A 27,779-nucleotide genomic window follows, 5' to 3' on the forward strand; every position below is an offset into this window, starting at 1 on the left:
TGGTTTCCTATACTTGCTTGGTATTAATGGAGCTATAATATCAGACTTGAAGGTGATTGTAAATGGTACCTCCAAGAACTCATCTCTTAGAGCTGGGCAGACTGCAGTGATGATTGTGATGAGGATTGTACTAATAGTACAAAGTCCTCATTTGCTAGGTGAACAGCATAGCTAGCACTGCAGTGTCTGATCTCCATAGATGGGATCGAAATCTAAGTCCTTCTTGGAAGAGCCGGAGACACACTGAGGACCTGAGGATTCTGAAGACTGGCTGATCCTAAGTGGCCATCTTGCAGGAACCTGGTTGTTTCCCATAGTTTACTCTTTGGCATCCCCATTCGCCTGGACATTGCATTGTTTTTTAAAAATTCTGGGATGGTTGACCCCAAGCTCCATAATCTTTAAGTTTGCAGGTCTGCTTTTTCCTGTATAAAATGGAGGCAATAATACCTACCTCATAGATATTTTGTTACGATTAAGTGAAATAGGTCTGGGCCGTAAGCGCCCAATACATAGGAGCAATTATTTTTCTTTTGGCTTCCAAGATATGGCATTCTCCTGTGATGTCTCTCTGCTCCTCCATATACTTATTGGATCACTCTATTTCCAAGGTATTCATCGTCAGCTTAGGACTGGATTCACCCTATCTTGTTTTCATCCATTATCATCATTTTACCTGTGGCTACTACCCTGATGATCCCCAGAACCCTGTCACCAGTCCAGATCTTCATGAGTTTCACAATCCAATAGCACACTAAAACTCAACATATCTAAAGCAGAAATCTTAAATCGGCCCCTTTTCTTCCCAATTAGACTGTAAACTGGGACAATAAGAGACCATGTTGGGACGTGGCTACATTCCTAGAGCCTAAAAAAAGCCCTGGCACATAGGAGTTAAATATTTGCTAAAAGACTGAATGAGCTTTTTTGTATCAGTAAGTTGAGTTCTATATAAATGGCAAAGGCATTGGGCTCCCTTCTCCATCCTAGGTTGCTCAAGGGGAATGCACCTGTAAGATGCTTGGATAACAGCTGGGACTAAAGCTCTGGTTACACACATACATCATTTCGACGGTTATAGGTAACATAAAGATAATGCACCTCCCAATCATGGAAAAGTATCTAGATTTTATTTGATAATTTAAATGTTTTTGAAAATATTGATAAACAAAAGCTGTACTTGGAGTTGGATGACAAACATGCTTTTAACATAGGATTTTTATCCTAGACTGTGACTTTTTCTGAAAAATATTCAATTTTAGGCCTCTTGGTGCAGACAGGTTCCATGGGAATGTAGCAAAAAGAGGCAGGGAAACAGTCCCCATAGGAGACTGTAGTTTCTTTTAAAAACTTCATTCATCCACAGTGAAATCAAAGGGTTCAAAGTCTTTCCGGAAGCGGCGAGCCAGGGTCTCCTCCTCTTCCTTACTGATTTGGCACTGCCTCCAGTCTGACTTGTCAGGAATATTAAGGATGGCTTCACTTGCCAGGACTTCCCTGCAGAAAAAGCACAGAACAAGTCAAAATAGACAGTATTAGTTTGAAACCACGCCCACTGCTTTCCTCTCCAGCCAGAGCTCTCCTCAACATCACCCAAAGGCGGCATGCAAATTCCTGACTTTACTCATACCATTTCTCTTGCTCCGAGTACCATCTCTGCCATTCTATTAAAATCATACTCATTTTAAGTGACCAGCTCACGTTGTACTTCTTTGTTTCTTTTTTTTTAAAGATTTTATTTATTTGTTTTTAGGGAGAGGGGAAAGAAGGGAGAAAAGAGAGGGAGAAAATATTGATGGGTTGCCTCTCACATGCACCCAACTGGAGACCTGGCCGGCAAACGCTTTTGGTTTGTGGAGCGATGCCCAAGCCACTGAACCACACCAGTCAGGACCTACCTCTTTCTTAACCCCCGAAATCCCATTTACTTCTCTGAACAACTTGAAACTACATTTATTGGTACTTAGAGAAGCAACATGGCACAGAAGAATGAGGGCAGGCCCCAGTGCCAGAAATATCAGAGATGATTCCATTCCTAGCTCTGCTACTTGCAGTCTATGACTTGAACAGGTAACTGCAACTAAGTCTTGCCTATGAAATACAAAATAAGGGTTTTGTAAGATACGGAGATAACATAAAGCACCAAACTAGCTGTGATTACATCCTGCCTTAAACTATAGTTTTGTCATCCCAATTAGACCATGAGTTTGCTAAGGGCATGGTGCAGCTAGGCACCTAGTACCATAATCCACTCTGACTTTCTGCCTCTCCTTTTAGGGAATTCAGGGATACACAGGCACAGCAGCACAGGCTCAATATCAAAAAAAATAAAAAAACAAAAACAAAAAACTACATACAGACACATATACAAGCTAGCTTTTAATTGTCACTGCTTTATATTTATTTATTTTTACTTATTTTGCTATACTAGATATAACTCTTCACACATCTATATGGTTCATTTTCCACTTTGAAGTTACAATAAATAGAAGAGTTGAAAACAAATCACATGAGCCTTCTAAAGTCATAGGACCTGAGTGTAATGTCTAGCTGCCTGGGCAAACCTTGAACCTACTTCTTTGCCTGTAAAATGAAGAAAGAACTACCTTTCTTATCCAGCATGGGAAAAAAGTCTTTTCATATATTTCATTCACTATAAAATACTCTATAACAGTAACTTAGCACATTTTTAAAATTAACTATCATGAGCATAAAATCAGAAAACTCCTCTTTTGGAGGCTTATGTGCCTGAGTGTATCTGCCATCATGTGCCTATGTCATCGGTGTCCACATCCGCATCTGTTGCTAAGGCAACAGAAAAAAGATAATGTCAAATGTTTGAAGCTTTTAACAGTTATTTGTCATCTTTCTGAAAATGTAGACAACTACATCTACTAGACTTATCCAATGGTGGCAATGTATTGGAAGCTTTCCAAATTAGGCCAAAAAGGGCTCAAGATTGACTCAAAGCTCAGCTCTAACTGGGGGGGGGGGGGGGGCAGCTGTAAATTACAGGCACCAGCATCAGAGCATTTATTCTCCACATTTTTGACTTCCCTCAATACTCTCTCTTCTGGTCAGGAAATTCCTGTCTTCGGTCTTTGCCTAGTTCATACTGCTACTCCCTGTATGGTGTTATAGTTATGTTCTGCCTGATATGAGAAGAAATGAATACTCATCCAAACCTTTAGGACACTACAGAATAATGAGTTTAAGACCTCACATTTTGTGGTCCAACAGGCCAGGATTTGAGCCTGCCACTGTGTGACCATGAACAAGTTCCCTAACCACTCGAGAGCCATGCTGTAGGAGCCAGTACTTAGATACAGACCTTTAAATTTAAATTCAAATTAGTTTAACTTAAATTAAAAATTCAGTTCCTCACTCACATTAGCCACATTTCAAGTGTTCAGTGACCACTTGTGGCCAGTGAGTACTCCACAGGATAGTGCAGATTTATAGAGCATTTCCATCATTGTGGAAAGCTCTACTGGGTACTGCTCTAAAGCCTCATTTCCCATACTGGTAAACTGAGATGATAGTACCTACCTTACAGAGCTGGGAAGATTAAGTGAAGCAATGCATATAAAGTGCTTGGCATGGTGCCTGACACAGAGCTATGTTTAGTTAATGGCAGCACTCTATTCCCTCAAGTTAGAATTCTGACAGTCCAATGTTTGCCCTCTAAATCTCTCTCTCAGGCTCAACCTCAACCCTTTCATGAAGCCTTTCATCTATCTGACATAAGCTCTTCCTTCCCTGAATTCCCAAAATACATTGTTCCTCAAACTTTGTTGGGTACTTTTCACATTACTGTCATACATGTAAATATCTGACTTGCCCTAAAACTATTGCTTCCTTGGGGCAAGACCTGTTTCTTATTTGGCTTTTTATTTAACTGTCCATTCAGACCACTACTTTGTTCAGAGACGGTCTAGTGAAAATACATTTAAAATAAGAAAACTATGCCCTGGCTAGTGTGGCTCAGTCGGTTGGAGCCTCATCCTGTAAATCAAAAGGTCACAGGTTTGATTCCAGGTCAGGGTACATGCCGAAGTTGTGGGTTTGGTCCTCGGTCAGGGCACATACGAGAGGCTACGGTGATGTTTATCTCTCACATCAATGTTTCTTTCCCTCTCTTCCTCCCTCCCTCCCCTTCTCTCTAAAATCAATAAGCATGTCCTCAGGTGAGGATTAAATAATAAGTAAAAGTAAAATAAGAAAACTATACAAACCTTCCAAACTGCAAAGGAAAATTCTTTTTAATTCTGTGGAAAAGCTTCTCTCCTGTGTCAAGTTCAACATAAAAATATGCTGCTCCTGGCTGTGCAATCTAAAGTAAACAGAGTTGCATGAGGACATACAATAGTACTTGAAAAACCTAAAATCCATCTCTTAAAAGCTTTAATTTGGCAAGGAATTCAGTCTAGAAGCACAGAGGATGTAAGCAGCTATAGATCCACAAGCCACTCAGTGAAACTAGAGTTTAAAAAGCCAAACTGGAAGATACTACAAAGATCTTCCAAGCGGCACCCATCTTTCTAAATTCCTGCCTTATGAAGTTTCTAATTTCTTACTCTTCCCAGGAAAGTACAGAGGCATTGGTGTAATGCCATCTTTGTCTCCAATTTAATCAATATTCCAAGCTCTTGTTCCAAATTGTCACCTACTTAACATTTTTGGAATGCCTTGACAGTACCTCAGGCTCAACATGTCAGAAACCAGCTTTTTACTTCTCCCTGCACATCACCTTCCGCTCCCGTTTTACCTGCTTGATGTCAGAGTGCTCTGGGATCTCCAACAGTTCTATCTGTTGCTCCTGTGCCTGGGTAATGAAGGCATCTTTAATGTCATCCGTAGTGCAGCGGCTGAGTGGCACAGGAATGACCTGGGGTGGGGGTGGGCAAGATAAGAGAAATTCTTCATGCAGGTCCCAGAGAGGTCAAGCCTCCTGTAGTTTCTGAGAAAGAGCAAATCCATCACAGGGGTGAGAAGTACCCCTCAGCAGAGATTCTCCTCAGGCCAGACAGGTCCATGTCAGCCTGTCTGTAAGGACTTAAACTTATGAGATAGCCAGTCATGTGTGGGAGCCAATTTCCACATGCAGGAAAGGCTAGAGAGCGATCTCTATGTCAGCAAGCCTTTGCCAGCTCCTATATAATATATGTGGCAGAGTCAGGCCCATTTGAAAATTTAACAAATGCGCCAGAAAGAAAACCACCACAACTACAAACAAATTAACCATAACAATCTCCAAATGACTGAGTGGCTAGCCCCACGCAGGCTCTGAGACTATTTCCTACCAATGAGCAGTCACGTTGGGCTTCACACAGAATACCCAATCTCTTCAAAACTCTACCTATCAAGGCCCAAATCTTTCTTAGAACCTCCCTCAACCACCCATTCCTCTTCTAGAACAAGGCGCTTACTGTGTGTGTAGTTCACTTATACTGACAATGCACCTCCCTGTGAAATCTCTGGAGCTACCACTAGACTCCTTAACCTTTTAAATGAACATTATTTAAATATTAATGTGACAATTCATGTTAAAGTTTTAAGTATAAAGTATTTAGATTTTTACTGGAATCAAACACTTAACTATTAATCAAATTAATTATTAAAATTAACATTATTTAAATACTTATCAATAGCTAGGTCCCCATAGGGCCCTTTCCAAGTTCATGGGCAGAGACCACCTACCTGGAGTTGGAGATGATGGCTCCTATAATTTCTCTCAAATAGAATACACCGTTTCCCCCGACTCTTAAAAAACCTCCTTAATGTAGCCTTATATTTCTCCACCTCTTCCACCACCTCTGCTGAAAGCTCCACCACTGACTGGTAGTGTCCAATGGGCAGGATAAGGACATGGTCATCAGATAAGCCTCCTTTGGCCAAGGCAAGGTAGCACTGAAGATGAAGCACACAGAAGCAAGACATCAATACTGCCTGTATGAGCCTTTGGGGAGAAAAGCCTGTACAAAGAACAAGACTGAGGGGTGTGGAAAAGAGCTAAGAGGCTATTAATAGAAATTTTCCAACTCTTTAAAAATCTGATTTTAGAGATAATAACAACAATGTTCTCAAGTACCTGCTGAAGAATGAGATTAGATGCAGCAAATTTCTATGTAAGCATCAAATGAACTGGGAGCAAATGAGAAGCACAAAAACAGGCTTTCAGCTTCCAACACACCAGAGCCGAAGGCGGCCAGAACAACAAATAGAGCCTATCACCTTCAGCCACAGAAAGATACCACTTCTGATTTCAAAATGAATACTGTCCCTAAAGTAACATCCAATCTAACCCCAAACACACCCCCAGGCTCACAAAAAGGACTAAGGTGCCGTGATTAGCATCCAATGTCTCTACAGCCTTAAGCTGCTGACTAACCTCTACAAAGTGAAAGCAAACATATAATGGGGTAGAAAGGAGGAGAAACCTCAAACTCAAGCATAACCAAAAAGTTAGAAAGCTATGGCTGGTTCCAACAATGAATGCTGGCAGCTAAACAGCAACTAAAAATATTTCTGTCAAAACCAAAACATGTGAGACTGCCCTGTACTCAAGCATCCTTTGAAGGAAAAAACCCTGTGAGTAGAGAAAAGCCAATGTATACCAATGCATGCAAATGAAGGTATCGGAGCTTTAGAAAGAACAATCCAAAGTTCACTTTCAGTGTGGTGGGTTCAAAGTTAAGGCTGAGGGAAAGAGTCATTTATTTTTCATTTACACTGAGAAAGCCCAATAGAATGACAACATGGGTAGCAGAAACAAACTAAAGCATGACCCTCCTTGATCTACTCGGCACAGAGGATTGAGCACATCTACAAAGTTACTCTTCCAGATGACTAAAGTTCATTAAAACCTTATAAGCACTAAAAGCATTTTCTTAAATTTTTAAAAAAGATTTTATTTATTTTTTAGAGAGGGAGGAAAGGGAAAAAAACATCAATGTGTGGTTGCCTCTCGCGTGCCCCCAGCTGGGGACCTGGCCTGCAACCCAGGCATGTGCCCTGACTGGGAATTGAACCAGTGACTCTTTGGTTCACAGGCCAGCGCTCAACCTGCTAAGCCACACCAGCCAGGGCATCTTAATTTTTACAATAACCATTTTTGATTGTTTCTTTAAAAGCTTACTCTAGAAGCCTGAGACTTCTAGACTTTTCTTTACATCAGAAGGTCACCACCATAAACAGCAGTTTTTATATTCTGATGTGTATTGAGGCTATTGAAGCTTTCTAGTCTAGACTACTCAGCAATCGCCTTCCTCCCTTTCAAACTCTCACCTTCTCATTTGTCCTATACTTGAATTATCTCTAACTGTATCTCAAACGTATAAATAGGACCCGAATGAATGCTTCAACCATAGTAAAATGTATGGACTCTGAAGGAGTTATTCTGAACTCTTAGCAGCCTTCCCCTCCTTTTACCAATTTGTGGCCATGGGTCATTAGCATAGTTCTATGTATGTCCCTTGAGGAATGCATGGCAAAAACAAGAGTAAGCAGGAGGCGGACAGTAATGAGATTAAGTAGAATGGATGTAGAGAATGGACTCCAAACCCTTTGCCAGACACCAGAGATCACCAGAGGTTCCCAAGAGGTTTCCACCAGACAAAGGACAGTGTGAGTGAGTGTAGAGTTGATTACTAGGTAGGTGCTAAAATCTTCATGTGGCCTCCTACTTGGGGTGCTGGGCTGGGCCACAGTCAGACCTAGGATGCTTTTTGCCCCTCTAGCTTCAGGCCTAGATGAGAAACAAACAGGTTTCCTCCATTATCCCTTAGGCTCACGCCCTGGGCAATAGAAAGGTGACTGGAAAGGAAAGATCATTTGTCCCTGAGGCCAAGAGCACAAATCTCTTTTCCCCTGCATGGCATTTTGAACCTATTGAAGCTTCCAAAAGAGAAAGTAGTCTCAAGCCTGCCTTACCATTCAATGTACGAGGAAGAGAGGAATGGCATAAACTAATCCAAAGAGGAAAACAAGGGCCAAAAGAAATAATCCAAAAAGGGAATTCCTGTAAAAGCAAGAGCTTTTCAAGTTTTCTCTTCCTCAAACTGAAGAGTTCATCCACAGATTCCATGGTCCAACTGTGTCAGCCCATCAGCATTCCCCCAAGAGATAGGAGCGTGCCAATAACAATGACATAAAAATTAAATGTAAAAGACTGGGACTATTCAATCTCAAACCGCAAACGCAGGAAAGGGATGTGACTTAAAGTGTAAGATGAAATTGAGATTCTAGTCGGTCAGTGTGTAGAAGGCCACAATAAAAGACCCTCAGATTGTCAGGGTAAATTGAGGAAAAGGTCACATTCAGAAACAAAAATTAGAATAAATCAATAAAAAACAGATGAAAGTATCTGTCTGCAGAAGCAACACACACTAAGAAATGGTTGTAAACATTTCCCTCAGGAGCATGGACAAACAGCTGATTCTATTCATGAGTGACAAGGGGATAACTGTGACCTGAAAATTAAGCTTATTCATTCTAAGTAAATGAAAAGGGATCTAAGTCTATATGGATCCCAGTGGAATGAGGTCAAAAACTAGTGTTATTCAATACCAAACGGAGCCCTGCCCAAGGAAAAATATCTGGGGAAATCTGAAATAGAATGACTACTGTGAGACACAATACTTCATCACAGCCTAATAAGTAAGATCATCCTCAAGATCACCCAGTTCTCATAGTCTGAGTCAGTGCTTACCAAGCAACCTCATAATTACTACTTAGGTTCCCAGATACCCACACCAGGAATGTGGATATGGGATTCCTGTCATTAGGAAGCTATATCCTCTCCTACTAGGCAACACTGAGAATTTATTGCTTTTTAGTAGTATAGAATAAAAATGTAGAGTTCAAAAAGTATCTAAAAGCATCTCCTTAGGAGATCCACACCTATTTATCAGAGAGGGAGGAAGGTGGGGAACCATCTTGTGAAACTGGCACTATAAAGCCATAGGAGAACTGCTATAATCAAAGACAGACAATAACAAATATTGGCAAGTGTGTGGAAAAACAGGAACCCTTGTACACTGCTGGTGGGAATATAAGATGGTACGGTCATTTTGGAAAATAGTTTGGCAGTTTCTTAAAAGGTTAAGCATAAATTCCACTCCTAGGTTTCTCTTCCAAAGAAATGAATATGAACACAAAGACATGCAGGCAAATGTTCAGAGCAACATTAATTCCTAATAGCCATAAAGTGGAAACAACCCAAATGTCCAAGTATTGACAAATATGTAGACAAAATGTAGTATGTATCTATACAATGGCATACTATTTAACAATAAAAAGGAATAGAATACTGATAGATGCTACAACATGGATAAGCCTCAAGAATATTATGCTAAGAAGCAAGACACAAAGATCACATATTCTATGAATTCACTTACATGAACTGTCCAGAAAAAGTACACCCATGGAAACAGAAAGTAGAATAGTGGTTGCCTGGGGCTGAGGGTGGAAATGGGGATTAACTATAAATGGGCATGTGGAATCTTATTGGAGTGACAGACATGTTCTAAAACTGTATGTGATGGTTGCACAGCTTGGTAAACTTACTGTTGAACAGTACACTTAAAATGGGTAAGTTTCAATGTATTTTGACTCAATAAAGTCATAGAAAACAAATGGGTGTCTCCTCTGTAAAAGATACATGAAAGTAACTTACATGTGTGCCAATGTTAACCACCAAGTGCTTCTCCACTTCAGGGCTGGCAAGGCAAAACCAGCAGGGTCCTAGAGGCTGAGCTTCATGTGGAAGAAAGCCAAATGTCACTATGGTCCAAACACTCCAGCATATAACCACCCTTTTCTGACCTTTATATCCTGCAAAGACTGATCTACAGCACTGCTGCAATGGTCTGGGCCTGTTGTGTTCCCACTATGACTCCTACTCCATCACCACTATCAAAGAAACTGAACCTCTATTAGAAAAATTCTGAATTGGTAACCATTGCACAAGTAGGTGATCCATAAGTGATAACCACCTATTGACTAAAGTAGCATGTAACTGGCAACAGGTTGTAATGAAAGAACACTGAACTGGGTGTCAGGAACCCCAATTTTAGTCCCAGCTTTGCCACTAGCTAGCCATGTGTCCCTGGGCAATAAGTTTTCCCAAGGTCAGCGTCTTCACCTTTGAAATGAAGGGGGTAGATAAAAAGGATCTCAATGAAATAGCCTCAAAGTCATTTCTGCCATTTTGATTATCCTATTATTTTATAAACAAACATTAGTTTTTGTAGGCTCTTTACCTCACATTTTACAGACATAAGTGAAAGGGGTTGTTCCCATAATTCTCATAGGAATAGTCTCAAACAGTCTCCAAGTCAGGCCGTCTTTGTATTATTTCATTTTTACTATGGGTCCCAATGACTCATTGTACAATTCCCACTGCCAAAAGAGGCTCTCTTGGTGATGCTGCTTCCCAAACACGAATCGAAATAACAGTTCTTGCTCACATAGGAAACCTCTGGAACCGAGGTACTTACGAGGTTTGCGAGGCTGCTTTGGGTGAGGAGAAGTCTTGTTATCTCTGCCTGTGGATGACCGCTTCCTTCCCTGCCTTTCATTTAAATCAAAGAAAAACTGACAGGTTGACTCTTCCTGAAATTGCCAAAGACAGAAGTGTAGATGTTACTAAACTAACCTCTAGACAAGTACAAAACAGTTCTATACAAAGGAACATTCCTGCCACGTAATGTCTATCTTTTCTCCCAGTCCTTTCTGCTTATTGTAGAGAAGATACCTGGACTCTCAGTCATATTTCTCAACACTTATCCAAACTGCCACCAAATTCATCTCTTTGGAAAAGCAAGTTAAAGTCCAAGTTATACAGCAATTCTTACCTAAAACAACAATGTGAACTTATCCAAATTCCTTTCCTTTTCTCTCTCACTGCAGTTCTATACTTCACAGGTCAAAGAACTCTAATTGAGATTTAATTAAAAATAAAAGAAGATTGATCATAAAGAAAAAAAAGTCTGAGAAAGCATACTAATTTTTCCCTCATTTGATATTCCTTGCTGTAGTGAAGGGAAAGTTTCAGGAAAGTTTGCTATTTAAAAGTTTCCTCAGTGTGAATCTTATTTACCTACTAGCACTCATTATAAAATCACAGATTACACTGTTACCAACAGTTGTTGGATCCATGACTGGAAAGTTAAGAATAGAGGATCAACTTTGGATTAAAAAAAAAAAAAAAAAAAAGACAAACTATAAAACTGTTAAGCCCAACTACAATTAAAAAAACAAAACAAAACCACCATGGGAGAAACTGAAGTGGTAAAGGGGGGAAAGAAGGGGAAGGGTCTAGTTGGGAACTAGTACAAATGACCCATGGACGTGGACAACAGGGTGGGGAATGACTGTGGGAGAAAGGGGGGGTGGGGTAGGGGAGAGGAATGGGGGAAAAATGGGACAACTGTAATAGAAAAATATTTTTTTAAAAAAGAAAGAAAAATAAAGCACACATGCAAAATAAAAAAGAAAAGAAAAAAGAAAGCACAAGCATTTAAAAAAGAAATTTAGTATTAAACCTATAGGATGTAGGATCAGTATGTAAGAAATGACTAAATGCAAGTAGACCTGTTTTATTTTAAACTATTGCACCAGTGGGAAATATCACCTCACACCTCAACTGTGATTTTGATTTTCAATAATAGAACACCTATAAACTAAAATAAAAAGAAACAAACAAAAAACAAGACACTGAGCTTACTTAAAATCTAAGGCTTTCTAAATACTACCATGATTTCCTAAGGGGGGAAAAAATTAAGAGTCTGAGGATTAAACTCATCTCACGAATTAAAACTATAACACGTGTAGGGGCAATGCTGCCCAGAAAATGCCACCTCTCAATCAGAACATACCTCAGGGGCAGGAATTTGTCTTTCCAGGGATGCTTCCTTCCCAGATTTTCTGTAAGGGTTTTCAGTGACATCTGTAGGCTGCTTTACCAGTTCTACAGTATCCATTAGTTTCATGGGAACAATACTAAATGCATAAAGATACTACGAAGAAAAACAATATAGTAACATTAATGGAAAAAGTTTATCCAAATGCAATTGATCTATTTTATTGCAAAGATTTCACAGAGGCTTTTGAAACTAAGGAAAATTAAAAGAGCAGCAACTGGCCTATCTGTGGCTCGGAGAATGCCTAGTAAATCAAATGCCAATTCAGTTACCTCTGCAGGGTTAACCAAGGGCTGACAAGTAATAAGCAACTAATCAAAGTCCCCATCCTTACACTAAACAACCATCACTCCAAAGCCCAGTAGGAACTTCTCCATAACCTCTGAAAACAAACCGCTCCGTCTCTGAGTCCTGTATCTTGTGTACTTAACAGAATTCTGGCACTGCCACTCTTTTTTCTAAATTGACAACTTCGTGTTTCCCTCTGACATTATACAATTTCTGCTGTATATGCTGATAAATTTTCTTAGGGACTAGCAGCAAAGAGTTAAGTAGTCATATGAATATCTAGAATCTCAGACTGATTGTGAAGTAATTGAGAACTTTCGATGAGATATAAATAGATGCTTAACCTCACTACTCATCACAGAAATGCAACTAATTAAGAATGATACAACGTCTTCACCTATCACTTTAACAAAAATTTGACACTACCCAGTGAGAATGTGGAGAAAAAACCAACGGAACAAAATTTTTAGATGAATTTAACAATGCTTCTCAAATTTTAAAATGAGCATATTCTCTGATTGAAGCATGAGTTGCTTAGGGCTGAGGCTAACACATCCCTGAGAGTAAAGCAATATGAAATACTATGAGTAATATTCAGCCTTTAAAAGGCAGTAAAAAAAATTTAGAAATCTAAACTTGCTAAGAATGCATTGGGCTTAAAAGCTTAATATATTATGGAAAAGATAAAATATGTATTTGCTTATCTTTTGCATGTACACTGTTTATGGCATGTTATAGTGAAATAAATCTCCAGATTATTTATCTATTTTGCCACTTGACTGATTGTCCTGATCTTAGCTGTCTCAATCCACAATATCCTGCTTGTGGCCCTACAAAAACAGAGACTATCTCAGTGAAGTAAGAAAAATAATGTGCCTTTCTGGTAATAAGTCTCTTTCATTCACCTGCACTGTTTTCCAATACAAAAATAGATTCCAGGTATGTATTACTAAGATTTCTCAAAGCCAAGAAAGGCTTAGGTGAATTCTTGGGAGGATTTTATTATTTCTGCTCAATAAAGTTGCTAAAAGAAGAAAAGCCAACTCATGAATACCTACAGAGACAACCAGACGGATATGGGGAGAAAGAAACGACATTCACTTGAAATTTTGTCTTTGTTCCACTGGGCCTATTTTTCCAAACGCTTCTCTAAAATCTCCTACAAAGAACCCAAGAAAACCTAACCTTTTATTACCATATTTTTACAGAGCAGTTACTGAGGTGCTGAGGCACTGCAGTTGGGGAGAAGAGAAGACCTGAATGCCAAACTGGGAAAGAGAAACATTTATCAGGCAGACAATGATGATTAACCTACCCCTAAATATTCAAATCTTTACCTTTTTCTTTTCTGGATTTCCAACATTTGCCAAAGCTATGAACCTGGTGGCATGCTGTGCATTTTCTTGCAGAACGATGTGGTTTCTATAATATATTTGAGAGACAACAGGTTACCATCAAACTTAACTTAACTTTTGATTTACAATTATAAAATATGTAGACTCCATGAGGCCATGAAAAGTGTCCTGGGTCCATCACTACCTGTAACATAATTTCAGATGTTACCTGTCCATCTAATAGAATAGTCATCCCTACCTCCCAGGGCTGTTGTTAGGGAAAATAACATCATGAAATCTGAAAAACATAAAAACTCCAACTTCTGGTTTTAAAAGAGTTGTAAAATTGGTGAAATGTTGGTAGTTGCTAAAGTTAGATGATGGGTACAGGAAGGTTCATTATACTGTTCTCTCTTCTTTTTTGTAATAAAAAGTTGTAATAATAAAAACCAAAAAGAAATTAGTTTTAAGTGGGAAAAAAACATAGTTCAAATAGTAATATATACGATTTAATTTTTTTAGGAAAAAATATAAAAGTACATGAGCGTCTATTTTCATAGAAAAAATATGGGAATTGCATATGCCAAAATATTTTTGAGCTTTCCTATGTTTATAAGTATTCTACATTATGCAATTTAGAATTTAGAATTTTTAAAAGGCATGTGTCCTGACTGGGAATCAAACCAGCGACATTTTGGTTTGCAGGCCAGTGCTCAATCCACTGAGCCATACCAGCCAGGGCTTATTTGTAATTTTTTAAAAACAATAGCTTTATTTATTTATTTATTTATTTTTAGTGAGGTGACCATTCATACAAATGCCAATGCTTAAGAGTTCTTTCTTCATACCTCAGAAATTTCCTGAATCTATCACAAAATATAATTTCATTTTAAAAAATCTAGTATACCATTTTATATAAATAAATACACGAATACACGTTTTATATTCACATTATTGAAATAAATAAATCACAATACAGTCTGTGACAACTTGTTTTTTTAAAGAGAGTTAAGTACATTCATATTTGGTAAATGGAAATGATGTCGGTATAAGGTGACCATCAAGCTGTTTCATATGCAACTTTCCCCAACTTTTAAAAATGACTGGGACAAGTTTACTCATAATTAAACGGAAGCTTCAACAATACATAAAGATACTAAGGAATAAAGACATTAAGGAATATCCTGAGAAGTGTCTTTCTTTAGTGCAAGCAATGACCAGTGCAGTGACCTCAAGAACTGCTAACACTTTACACTATTAAGCCATCCAGGTGTAGTAAGGAAAATAATGGCACCCCCCCCCACACACTCCCCGCCAAATGTCCAAATCCTAATCCCATAACCTGTGAATGTTAGCTTATACAGCAAAGGGAAATTAGGATGACAGATTGAGTCACTTGTTAACCAACTGACCTTAAGACAGGGAGATGGTCCTGGATTACCTTAGTAGACCCAACATAACCACAAGGGTCCTTAACAGTGAAAGAAGGAAGCAGCCAGTCAGAGCAAAATGGCTATAGAAGAAGGTAGGAAGGATTCAACCAGAGTTTCTGGCTTTAAGATGGAGCAAAGGGGCCATGAGCCAAGGGAAGTAGGTAGGTGGCTTCTAGATGCTGAAAAAGGCAAGGAAACTGCCTCTCCCCTAGAACCTCCAGAAACAAACACAACTGGGCCAACATTTTTACCTTAGCCCAATGATTTCTCTTTCACATTAGAGAAATAACAAGTTTTCAACATCTCACTTCCTATCTTTAGGTCTTTAGATCACAAACTTCTGACCTACAGAACTGCATGATAATAAAATTGTATTGTTTTAAGCTATAGTTTGTGATAATTTGTTATAGTAGCAATAGAAAACTAATATCACAGGGAAATTGCAAGTACAGATAAAAAAGTTGGGAAGATGTTTCCCTCATTATTTGAAAATAAAAATGGTTGATGCAGAATGCTACCTCAGATGTTTTTAATCATAACTAGCTCCTCAAAGAAGGAAGCATAAGACTCACAATACAGGGATACAAAGCATGGACTGACGTTATTCTAGGTGCAAACATTAGTGGAGATTTAACTGTATTTTTATTATGATAACTAAATGGGTTTTTGGTATAGCTCTGGTTGAAAATTTATACAGGATTTTTTGTTTCTTTAAACAGCTTTATTAAGACCTAATTCAAATACTATACAACTCACCAATTTCAAGTAAATGATTCAATAGTTTTTAGCATATTCACAAAGCTATGCAACCATCACCACAATCTAATTTTAGAACATTTTCATTATGAAAAAATGGAAAACTCTACCTATTAGCAGTGACTCACCATTTCCCTCCAACTAGTCCCTGGCAACCACTTATCTACTCTCTCTATGGATTTGCCTATTCTGGACATTACACATCAATGGAATCATATAATATGTGGTCTTCTGTGTCTGGCTTCTTTCATTTAGAATAATGTTTTCGAAGTTCACTCATGTTGTAGCATATATCAATTTTCCATTCCTTTTTCTTCCTGAACAATACTCCATTAGTATGGATATTCTTCTTTTTACTTATCCATTCATCAGCTGAAGGATATTTGGGTTGTTTCCACTTTTTGGCTGCCATGAATAATTACAAATAATGCTGTTATAATCATTTGTGTATAACTTGTGTTTTCATTTTGCTTGGAAAAGGAGTGGCATTGCTGGGCATATGGTAACTCTACGTTTAACCTTTTATAAAAATGCTTAACAGTTCTTCATTTTACATTCCCACCAGCAACGTACAAGGGTTCCAATTCCCCCATGTTGCCTTGCCAATCCTTGTTTGTTTGTTTTTTAATATTGGTTTGGAGAATTTATTTATTTATTTATTTTTAAACAATTTTGTTTGTTTGTTTTGAGAGAGAAACATCACTGTGTGGTTGCCTCTCATGCACCCCCAACTGGGGACCTGACGTGCAACCTAGTCATGTGCCCTGACTGGGGACTGAACCAGTGACACTTGGTTTGCAGGCCAACGCTCAATCCACTGAGCCACAGCAGCCAGGGCCAACCCTTGTTATTATTTGCCTTCTTCATTACAGCCATCATAGTGGATATGAAGTGGTACCTCCTTGTGGTTTTGATTTGGATTACCCTGAGTTCTTCAGAGAAATGTGTATTAAAATCCTTAAAATTTGAATAGCTTTTTAGTGGCTTGTTCCCATAACCTTTGTTTTTAGTGCATGGTTTTAGAGAACAAGATTTTCTGGATACACATATGGAAATAATAACAGAAAAAAACCTGTATTACCTATGGTTATATCTTATACTGTGGTACTATGGGGAAAGGGCAGGTTATTTTCTTCTTTTTGATCACCTATATTTTTTGAACTTTCAATAAAACATATATTACTTTTGTGTAAAAAAATTTTTATAAGTTATTTTAGGGTTTATCCATGCCTTATACAGTGAAGATAATTCAGAGTTATCTTTATTTAACTCTATCACTTATAAGTCACCGGCTTTATTTTCTCTGCAATACATCCTTTAAAAACTCCACTTTCAAATTCAAACTATAAAAATAATTAATTGATACAAGTTCTTGATTCTCAAACTGAAATACTTCTAAAGTGATTATACTGAGATTAAGATTATACAAAGATTACCTTTTGACCTGATCAAAACAGGAGTAACTGTGTTACATCAGGCTACAATGATTAAACAGCATTGTTACTTCAGACCCTCAAACCTTTAAAAGGCTCTATATAGTATAATACCATATATTTCAAATTAGGAAAAATAAGCTCAGAGAAGTTGAATGATTTGAGTCACTCATATCAGTCCCCAATTAACTAAAAGGAACCAAGATGCTATTATGGCTGAAATGACTATGAGAAGTTAACGCAGAAGGTCCAATGCAAATTCTTCAAAAAGCCAAAAAGAATAAAATGCTACTCACCGATATGGAAGCCTCTCATAATATGTCTTTTCCAAAGCAGCAAAATGGTATCTTGGTTTCAAGCCTGTGGCAAGACTGGAGACCAAAGCAGAGCCACATTTTTTGGTATCTACTTCTCCCTAGTAAACAGAAACTCAGTCATCTTAACAGATCTCAAGAGTAACCAAGAAATGCAAAAAATAACAAGACACTTTGAAATGTGTTTGAAATCTATATGTGGATACAAATGTAGGCAGAATTTGCATAGTAGGTTCCATACTATGGCAGTCAGAGAATCTCAAACATACAAGGGAAACTGGGCTATTATGACATAGAAATAGGAACAACTGCCAGAGCCAGAGGTTACAATGTAAGTCCTCTATACTAATAGCCAAAACAGGGTTTATTAAACCTATTAAAATCTTTTTTGGAAAGCTCTTTCTGAAGCCCAGAGACTGTGCTTCTATAATCTGCTTTGTTGTGCACCTATAGTTCTGACAGTTGTGCACCTACAGTTCTGACAGTGCAGATAGTCAATGCACAAAATAGAACCTAAAGCTAGCTTTCAGAGCCCCTGGAACCTACTGAGTACTTGGTATTGGACATTCAGGGACTTTATCACATAAGCACGCGATCCTTTATTTTGCTTCTGTTAAAGGTGTGGTTTGTGGAAGGGCACACCACGCCTTTGTTATAAAGTTTGCCAAAAGTTAGGCTTATTTCCAGAACATTCCTTGCTTCCACTAACAACAAATTATGTGATTTTTCATCCATAATGTTCATTATGAAACTAAGAGAGGTTATTAGCTGGAAATCAATTACCAAAGTTAACTTTCCACTAAGTAAAACAAGAACTCCCTTCTGTCTCAGCTTGCCTCCTTCAGGTTTCTGCTGAAGGGCAAGGAATTAGCCTTAGGTTAGTTGTGGTATCTTAGGTACTGGTGAACTATACTGATTTTTTCACCCTATATATACCTTATATGGTTATTTAAAAACTTTAATCAAAATCTTTTTAGCACCCCCAAAATGAAGGCGGCTCTTTCCTCTCATCCTTACTTAGAGTATCACATGTGTCTTTCTGCCTTCCATCATCAGCTTAGTAGTCCTCTGGACCTTCCCTACCTTTGCTCTATCTTCTCTGTGCTGCAATCAGCACTGTCCCTTGTATTCTAAGTGAAGAATAACCCTGGATTTGTGGAAGGGGAAGAGAACCTTGTCTTTTTTCCTTTCAACATCCTTCCTGACAATGCCTTTTTTGGTCATTGACACACTGTGCTAAAGTGGCCGAGAGGGTTCTACAAGACGCTTTTCCGGATCAACACTGATAACTCTGCATCTATCAGTCGGTATTTGCCTCTGAATGTATTCTTACATTTCCCTTCACTGAAGCTCAGCTGATGATTCCCACCCTCGCACACCACCTTTCCAGATCTTCCTTAGGCTTATTTCCACAAATACAGTATTGCCCAACTCACGATAGTTGTTACTCAGCAGCTTGGTATACACCCTCTTCTAGAATGCTTATAGAAATATTAAAATCAAATGCTATGGTGAGCTCCAATGCATCCCAACATTACAGCTTTCACATTAAAGAAGGACCAAGTTTTCAACACCTCACTTCCTATCTTTAGGTCTTTAGATCACTATCTTTGATCCCAGAATGATTCCATCTAAAAAAATTTTTTGATAGCCAAAAAGCTATAATCTGTAATGGATGTAAAGAAAATATCACTGCAGAGCGGCCACTTGCTATAAACCTTTTCACTGAAAATTAGTGAACCCTCAAAACATATTAAGAGGAAGCTTGAGCAAGGGCACCTGAAGCAGAGAATATAATTTAAGGAACCATTAATTTATAATTAAGATTTCAGCAATCACAGCTGTGAACGAAGCTTTCATAAGATTGATGTTTGCTTTGATCAGTTAATGTAGCTTAAAGTATCTTGGGAAAAAAATGCACAAAGAAATTTATGAAAGGTCCTGAGAGCTGAAATACTTAATATAAAGAGCAAAAAAAAAACTCAAATTAAGCCAGTGCAATTTGCTTATAGAAATTCCAACTGAACAAGCACTACTCACAGAAGAATTCCCAAAGTTTCCCACATACTTGGGCCACGGGGATGTGAGCAAGATATCAACACCCTTAAACTGGGGTGTTGAACACAGCATTGTTCTCAGAGAAGACACATCCTTGGGACTAAAACTGTAACCTGGGACTGGCTCACTTAAGGACTCGGTTCCACTGAGGTACACAATCTGCAGCCCCGAGCTTCCAGTAAAGACACCTTTCCGACCTGGGTTCAAAGAAAAATGGACAAGTTTCAGTCAAACTGCAAAATGAAATGTCATTACAGTGAAGAATATCTCTCCCCACGCCAGGACTCTGCTACCTCCCTGCCTTTCTACAGGTCTGAATGAGTGTAAACTCCTGTAGTCCCCTTCTGGCTGCTAGGTCTAAATGTTGGATGGCTACAACAGTAAGAACAGCCCTTACGTGGAGACTGCAGGAGCCCACTGGCCAGTCTGTTTGCCCCAGGAGCTAGTGAAAAAAGCTGGAAAGCACTGATTAAGAGAAAAGCCTTCTGCCTTCTAGAGGAGATTCTACACCTAGATATAGGAAGAGGCAATTAAAGGAAATAAGTGCAGCTCGGGGGAAGCTATAGTCTAGAATAGGCGTACTCTTCATGCAGGCAGCAGCCACCAACTGAAGGAGAACATTTAAAAGAGCAGCTGTTTGGGAAAAATTAGAGACCCTACCCTCTTCTAAATTTATTCCTGGCTTGTGCCTTCAAGACCTTGCTCCATCAATTTTTACCTTCCTTTTATCTACTGAGTCTCTTCTTTGCAACCAGCTCTTTCCACTCAGGAAATAGAATATTAAACATACTAATTAATATACATACTAACAAATAAAGGCACATACTGGTTAATAAACATACATACTAATTAAGGAACACACATATTAACTCATGATGAAACGTCTTCCTCTTCAGTTTCAAATTTTTCAAGAGTAGTCTGTCCTAAGGGCTTTACCTCTCAATCAGTTCCTTAACCCACTGCAATCTAATAATGTCCCTCCCCCATCATTCTCTTAAAGGTCACTAATCACCACTGGTTTCTACTTAGAAAACTATTCTCTCTTAACTTAGTCTATGAACTAGATAGTATCCTTACCTCTCCCAACGCTCCTCAAATGCCTTTTACCTGTTTCTGCCTGCCTTCTATGGGAAGATATACACCCCCCACCACAAGATTCTATCATCTTCCTGCTTCCCTTCTTATAGTTCTTACTTAACAATTTGATCTCCTTATCAGCTTTATTTCTCATCTTTATGGGACCAGCTCCCAAAAAGCAATACTCTTCAACACCAATGTATTTATATACTCTACCAAGATCACCTCCCACTATATGCTGGATGTTCTGCCAGCACTTCAAGCTCAGTATTACATATTCACTATTAAGTTCATTGTTTGCTCCTCCTCCTGGATCCCAAAATAATCTCTTTTCACAGAAATAACCCAGATACCTCAGTTGCTCTTTCCACTCCTGGCACTAAATTCGTATGATAAGTGGCTGCCACAAATATCTACAGCAGTGGTCTTAATCGAAATCTAATAGCTACAGTGAGAACTACAATAAGTTAGGCTTACATTAGGAGCTACAGCAAAGAGATTTCAAAATGTGTATCTCACAACTGTGGTTAAAAACAACAAATTAAAATTTTTCCCTCAATTTTTTGCCTAAAAATCCCAATATGATTGAAATAAGATGAGAATGCTTACAGGAGGGCCATAGTCAGATGACGAGAATCAAATAAAGGCCAAGATGGATGAGGATGGGGAGAGAGAGGAAGAGCATTTACAACAAAGAAAATGTAGAAGCTTTCCAGGGAAATGAGAGACCACAAAAGAGGAAATATGAAGAGCAGTGGAGCTGAATGATCCAAGGAAAAAAGTGAGCTGAATGATCCAAGAGGCTACAGGTGAAAACAAAATGGCCAAACACTGAGAAAAACCACTAAAAGAGATTCAGGGTGGGTGAGAGGGAACAACTTTAACCTGGAATTAAAAGACTAGACCTGGAACCAGAAAAAGGACAAAGAAAGTGAAAAACCTAAGGATCAGCACTAGAAACTTCAGTTTGCAAAAGCGTAGTGAGACCTAGAGCTATAGCTAGTTAAGGAACCTAATAAGTAAGCCGTATGTTATATGGTGAGACCACGTACATAAATCTTTTAAAACATAATTTATACCTTAAATACTCTCTACACACTGTAGTCAAGATAACTTATTCCTGTTTGGCTGAAAGAATAGGTATTTGGTTGTGGGAACATGAGGAGACTGGAGGGAGGAAGGACAGACCACAAAGGGAAAGAATGCTCTAGTCCTAGGGGTATAGACAGACTTTGGAAGGAATCCTCCTGACCACCATTCTCTCAGGTAGTAATGGCAGAAGAATCCAGCCACAAATTTCCTAGGAGACTTTTTTACATTCATTACAAACACCAAAAAGATCAACTTACCTAGATAAGTAATGTTTTCAGCTAATTCACACCCATCAGCATCTTGGAAATATTTTACTGTTTCCTGGTTATTGGCACCCAGCACATATGTCTGAATAGGAGCTAATGAGAGAAGCAGACATGACACCACAGAGTTACCAGATCTGCTTTGGAACTGGAGAAATGCTTTCCCATAGGAAAAATAATCATAGTAAAAGTTAGAATATGATCACCAGCTGGGATATCCTACACCCAACCTTGTGGCCTGATTATTAAATGGTATCACCAAGATGATGAAGTGACATCTTAAAAAGGATGGTTAATGTATAATTAGGAAAACATACGACCCTAAAAGGCTAATAAAAGAACACTAATACTGGAAAAATGGAAGAACATATGAGGTCTGTCCAGAAGGTATCCAGCCATGTATTATGAAAGAGAGACATTTAAGAAGATAAAGATACAAGAAACATTGTACATAGGAGAATGACACCGCAGTCCCCTTAAAGTAGCCACCTAGGGACCTCACACAGTTCTCCCAATTGCCATCAGCTGACTTGTCATATTTTCCTGAATCTCATCAATGGTCTGAAATCTCTTTCCTTTCGAAGGTGATTTTAGTTTTGGGAAAAACCAGAAATCGCAGGGCACCAAATCTGAGCTGTAGCAGGGCTGAGTCACCTGGATGATTGGATATTTTGCAAAAAAAATAAACAAACAACAACAAAAAAAACTGCATGAAATGTGATGCATGAGCGGGTGCACCTGTCATGATGAAGCTGCCAATCACCAGTTGCCCATAACTGTGGCCTTCTGAATCATCCGAATAGTTTCCATGGAGGAATATTGAAGCTTAACACAAAATCTGATGCAGATTCATTGCTCTACTCACTCAGTTATTTTGAATACAATGGCCACAGAGTTCACATGTTCACTCAAGTGTCTACCGCCCCCATTTACTAGTACAGTGAAGTCATCATTGTTCAGACATGCACATTCCAGTCCACTCTCCTTGGCTGCCAGGTTACATGGATGTTGCAAAAACCATTCTTGTTATATTAACAATGGCTGGGCTTTTTCTGGACAGACCTCATATATGATTGCATTTATTTAATTTCTGCCTACTTAAAAGAGAATTGAGTTTTCTGGAACTAATTCCAACCACATGCAAAATATGAACATTTAGATGCATCTGCATCCTTCCCAGCTTAATGCGGAGCTCAAAGGGAAATTCTTAAATAACTAACGCTTGTGAAAAACAACCCAGAAAAAAAAAAAAGTGTAGTCTTAAAACTTTATTAGAAATCATTTGTTAAATAAAAATAATTTCTATACCTTTTTTGATGCCATTTTTATACTCCTCCCATTCAGCATCTGGAGTAGAGCCAAAGAAATTTCCTACACACAACAGCAGCTAAAATGAGTTTTTTAAACAGATATATGAGATTTATTTATATCAAATAGTACATAATTGATAGTAACATTATTCAGCTAATTATCCTAATGGTCTCAAATCATGTTTTTTCCTTAATCAATCTGCATAATTCTTCAGTAAAAATTGTACAAATTACTAAATTTTGTCTCACTGTCAAATTCAAGTTGGGGATGGGGAAGAGTGGGGGGTCCAAGGAAAGATGGAGAAATCAACCTTGAAGAATCCCCATGTGAAATATAAACTTTAAATATTAGATACCTTGAGAAATACAGGGCATTAAAAAAAACACATTTTCTGCCTATTGTCTTTACTCAGCTGTTAACCCAATAAACATAGTATCCCCATACTTAGAATACTCTTCTGTACTCTAGGAGTTTACAGTCTAGGTGGCAACCACACATAACATTTAAGGTTCTTTGGTTTGTGAAGCATTTGCTCATGTCATCAGACTTAATCTACACCGTACACTCACAAAACACATTTGTGCTTCCCAAATCCAGTGGTCAGAATCACTTAGGGATGTTCTGTTAGTCTGTTTTCACATTGGTGTACAGTATTAAAGTAACAAGATTGAAATTTTAAAAGTATAAAAACGTGATTACATCTCCCTTACCCCACCCACTACTCTGCAGCTACTAAGTTGCTATGCTCACAAAAGGTACACAATCCAACAAAAAAAAAGTTATATGTTCAATCAAGAAATAAATAAAAGAGCTCGAGTTTTATTTTAGTAAGTTGACAGTAAAATTAAATTTAGGAAAAAAAGGAAACATCTTACGTCAAAGTTCCCACTTTTCTTCTGAATTGCTCGAACTCTATTGAATAAAACATCAAACTTTCCTTCAACATCTCCACAAGCCAAGCTGCAAACAAGAGATAAACACTAAGGCAATCCAGAAACATGAACAGGCCTGCCAGGTCTTCCTGGATCACAAAGATATATGAGCCAGTCTCTGAGGTTACCTGAGAGGTTCAGCACATGTGACCTATTACTGACCACTGGGCAACTTCACCTAAAGGTTTCACCAACACCTTCAGCTAATTGTATCTAAAACTTACCTTATTGTTTCCGCCAAACTGAACCAGCTTCTTCTCCTCACTTCCCAAGTTTTGTGGATGAGTCTATCACCAACATGATCAGAGAGTGAAAACTCTCCCCTCCAGTGACCAAGTCCTATCAATCCCTTTTTCCAAACATCGCACGCATGCATTCTGTCCTTGTTATTTCCACTGTCATTATCTTAGTACAGGGCTTCAATCATCCACTCAACAAACACATACTGAACTCCTACAATATGCTAAGTGCAATATGCCAAGTACTATGCTAAGAACATGTTAGGAGTATGTACGAAGAAGAGGAAGACAGTTCAAGTCTCACAGAATTTACAGTCAGGGAAGGGGAGATATTCTGATAGTCATAAATTTATACAGGGTGGGGCAAAAGTATGTTTATAGTTGTTTGCATGGAAAATAATTAACAAATAGTAATGTAAGAATAAACTCTGTGTTTTGCACACTCAAAACTGTAAACCTACTTTTAAAAAGAGCTATAATAAGAGGTATTGTGTAAAGTGTTATTGGGCAGGGAGGTAGAAAGTGAAAAGAGCTAAAGTTCATGAGGCAGGCTGGCCCTAAGTTGTGAAGTAACTTGCTCTATCATCTGAGTTTTAATAATTCTAATTTCCACTTATATCATTTTATTAATGTCTTTTAACTCATCTTGAACCATTTCTTATTGTTTTGTCATTACGTCTTTCTGGTGTACCTTTATTGTCCATTAATGAACATTTTCAAGCTGGATAGTGACATGAGCATCTCTGTTTTAGAAAGATCACTTTAGCAACAGAGTGAAAGGTGGTCTGAAGGAACAACTGACTATAAGCAAAGTTATCAGTGAAAAGGACAATGTCAAATGAAGATGGGGAAGAGAAAAACACATGGGAAATTTAGAATTCTGAAGACCTGAATATAAATTGGAGTGGAAAAGTAGGATGGGAAAGGAAGGAGGAGGAATGAAGGATAGCTGCAAGGCTGAGTGAATGAGAGTCCTGTGATATGGCAGGGCCAGCACGAGAAATATAAGAGTCTGGCATTGGATACAAAATAGAGAATACGCTTACATCTCCTCTAATGCCTTCTCTTCTTCCTATTCATCCTACATAAAGCCAACAGTTTAATGGTGTTACTAAAAAAAACTTAAAACTAAGCCCTGGCTGGTGTGGCTCAGTGGATTGAGTGCCTGCCTGTAAACCAAAGGGTTGCCAGTTCAATTCCCAGTCAGGGCACATGCCTGGGTTGCAGGCCAGGTCCCCAGTTGGGCATGCGTGAGAGGCAACTACACATTGATGTTTCTCTCTTTTTCCCTCCCTTCAGCTCTCCCTAAAAATAAATAAATAAAATCTTTAAAAAAAAAAAACAAAAACATTAAAATTAAGAGAACTCCACTGCATGTAGAACCACAGCCTTCCACAAGTCCCCTGATCTCTCTTCCCGGTGCTTCTCCAAGTTTCCCTAACAGAAACCTTCCCTACTGTCAATCTGACTACTTTCTGCCTCTGCCATTCCCTGGAGTAGTTACTTCTCCTAACAGTCCCACCCTACCCATCCTGCGTCTAAATTTTTCCCATGCTTCAAATCCTGGCACATCTCTCAAGCCTTCCTGACCAGGTCAGAAAGTCACTCTCAAAACTTCAGAAACCCATTTCGCATTTCAGAGCAAGCTCTGCAATAACTTACTAGGCATTTATTATCTTCTGAGCACAGCCTCTTCTAGGAAGCCCTCCAGTCCCTAACAGTCACCAATTTCTGGTTCTCCCACAGAATCCGGCACTTCCTCTATCATAGTAGTTGTCCCAAGGAATTATAACTCATTCTGGAAGAGCCATGGTTCAGTTTGTACATCACAGGACACCTCAAAATTCATCATCTCTTCATCTGGGCCCTTTTCCAGTGTTTCCTCGTCCACTGAAGAAGAAATCCGGGGCCCTGGCAGTGCCGGCTCCTTACAACTGAAACATCTCCAAGCACTGTTGATTTCACCTCCTTAACAAACCATGAATCCCTGCACTCTTCTGCTGCCATCACTATCTAACCCTAGCTGTCCTCTATTTGGCTATAATTTGTTCTCCACATTGAAGCCAAAATCACTCTCCAAAACGAAAAGTTGATCATGCCAAGATGGTCTTAAACATTTCAATACCTTTTTTCTTTAGAATAAAGACAAAAAATGTTACTTAAGGCTCAGTCCTCACTCTCAACATTTCCCCCATTAAGCCGAACACTCCTACTATACATCCACCTAGCACTGTGAACCTTTTCTTCCTGATCTTTATCACTACTGTAACTTTACACATATCTGAGTTCTCTGATTACTGTTTCTCTTCACTATAAGCTCTACTAAGGCCGGAATTACACCTGTGCAACTTCTAGCACACTGCAATTGTTCAATACTTGTTGAATGAATGGATGAATGGAAGTCCTCTCTTCACGGTCCCAGCACTTCCCCTCCCAAAAATCTCCCTCCAAAAAGTGTGTGTCAGGGCAGAGGCCCTATCCATCCATCTTGTTCCCCTCTGCCCGGGGCTCATCAACCAGCCCTACGCCTCGAAATTCTGCTTACGTAAATGCAGTGCGGGGAAAAAAGAAGGGTAAATGATGCGTGAGAGTAGAGGCCAACATGACGTGACAAGGAAGAGGCCTAACGCTGACAGCTTCCGCTTCTCTCAGCGAGTATCACCAGGAGTTCTCGCTCGGAAGCGAAAACGGCCGGGGAAAGAGGCCTGGCCAGGCCAGGCGAAGATGTGATCAGAGAGCACACCCCGCAAAGGTGAGAACCGAGCTCACAAGCCTCCGCCCCGCTCCCACCTGCGCCTTTCCACCCTCCCTTCCCGTCTTGAGAAAAAACCCGGCGGGAAGACGGGCGCGCACAGAAGCTCCCGATTCAGGGTCACTCACAGGCGCAACGGCTTCTCAGCCATTGGTCCCCAAAACACGGCTGGGACCACCACTGAAAACCAGGACGCCGCACCAGCGCTCCTCCGGGAAATGCGTCCGCAGCACAATGAAGACGTCAGCGCGTCGTAGCCAATGAAGGTTCGGTTACCTACGGAACGGGCCGAGGGACAAAGCCTCTCGGAGGTAGTTTCTTCCGAGGAGGAATTACGAGAGGAAAGAAGGAAGAAGGGGAAGCGACAAAAAGGAATCCTATTTTGACTTTTTATTTCAGGGCCACTGAAGTGACTGAGCTGCGAGAAAGTTGCGGGCACAAAGTTGGGCCTAACCGATCCTGAAACCTAACATGCTTTTCATAGGTTTTGAACCTGTCAAAATATTTAAAGAAGAATGGTTATTGCCTTCAAGGTGCGCAATCACTTTCTGAGTCATTTGAAAGTAAGCTGCA

General features: G+C 39.1%; 1 protein-coding gene and 1 non-coding gene across 2 annotated transcripts; both read right to left on the minus strand.

Moving 5' to 3' along the window:
- Positions 1-1,108: 1,108 nt before the first annotated feature.
- Positions 1,109-27,431, minus strand: CWF19L1 (CWF19 like cell cycle control factor 1). The gene is made up of 14 exons (XM_090278403.1): positions 27,335-27,431; positions 24,159-24,243; positions 23,281-23,359; positions 21,967-22,068; positions 19,523-19,737; positions 17,465-17,583; positions 13,550-13,634; positions 11,880-12,020; positions 10,500-10,614; positions 9,677-9,756; positions 5,701-5,910; positions 4,769-4,888; positions 4,236-4,333; positions 1,109-1,497 (listed from the first exon to the last, which is right to left on the minus strand). The coding sequence occupies exons 1-14, from the start codon at positions 27,355-27,357 to the stop codon at positions 1,353-1,355; spliced, it is 1,617 nt and encodes a 538-aa protein (XP_090134529.1). The 5' UTR covers positions 27,358-27,431; the 3' UTR covers positions 1,109-1,352.
- Positions 5,080-5,228, minus strand: LOC150010495 (small nucleolar RNA SNORA12). The gene has a single exon (XR_016511583.1). It is a non-coding gene; the product is annotated as a small nucleolar RNA SNORA12 (small nucleolar RNA).
- Positions 27,432-27,779: the final 348 nt, after the last annotated feature.

The sequence above is a fragment of the Furipterus horrens genome, unplaced genomic scaffold, assembly GCF_987537825.1.
Source record: "Furipterus horrens unplaced genomic scaffold, mFurHor1.1.pri manual_scaffold_5, whole genome shotgun sequence".
NCBI lineage: Eukaryota > Metazoa > Chordata > Mammalia > Chiroptera > Furipteridae > Furipterus > Furipterus horrens.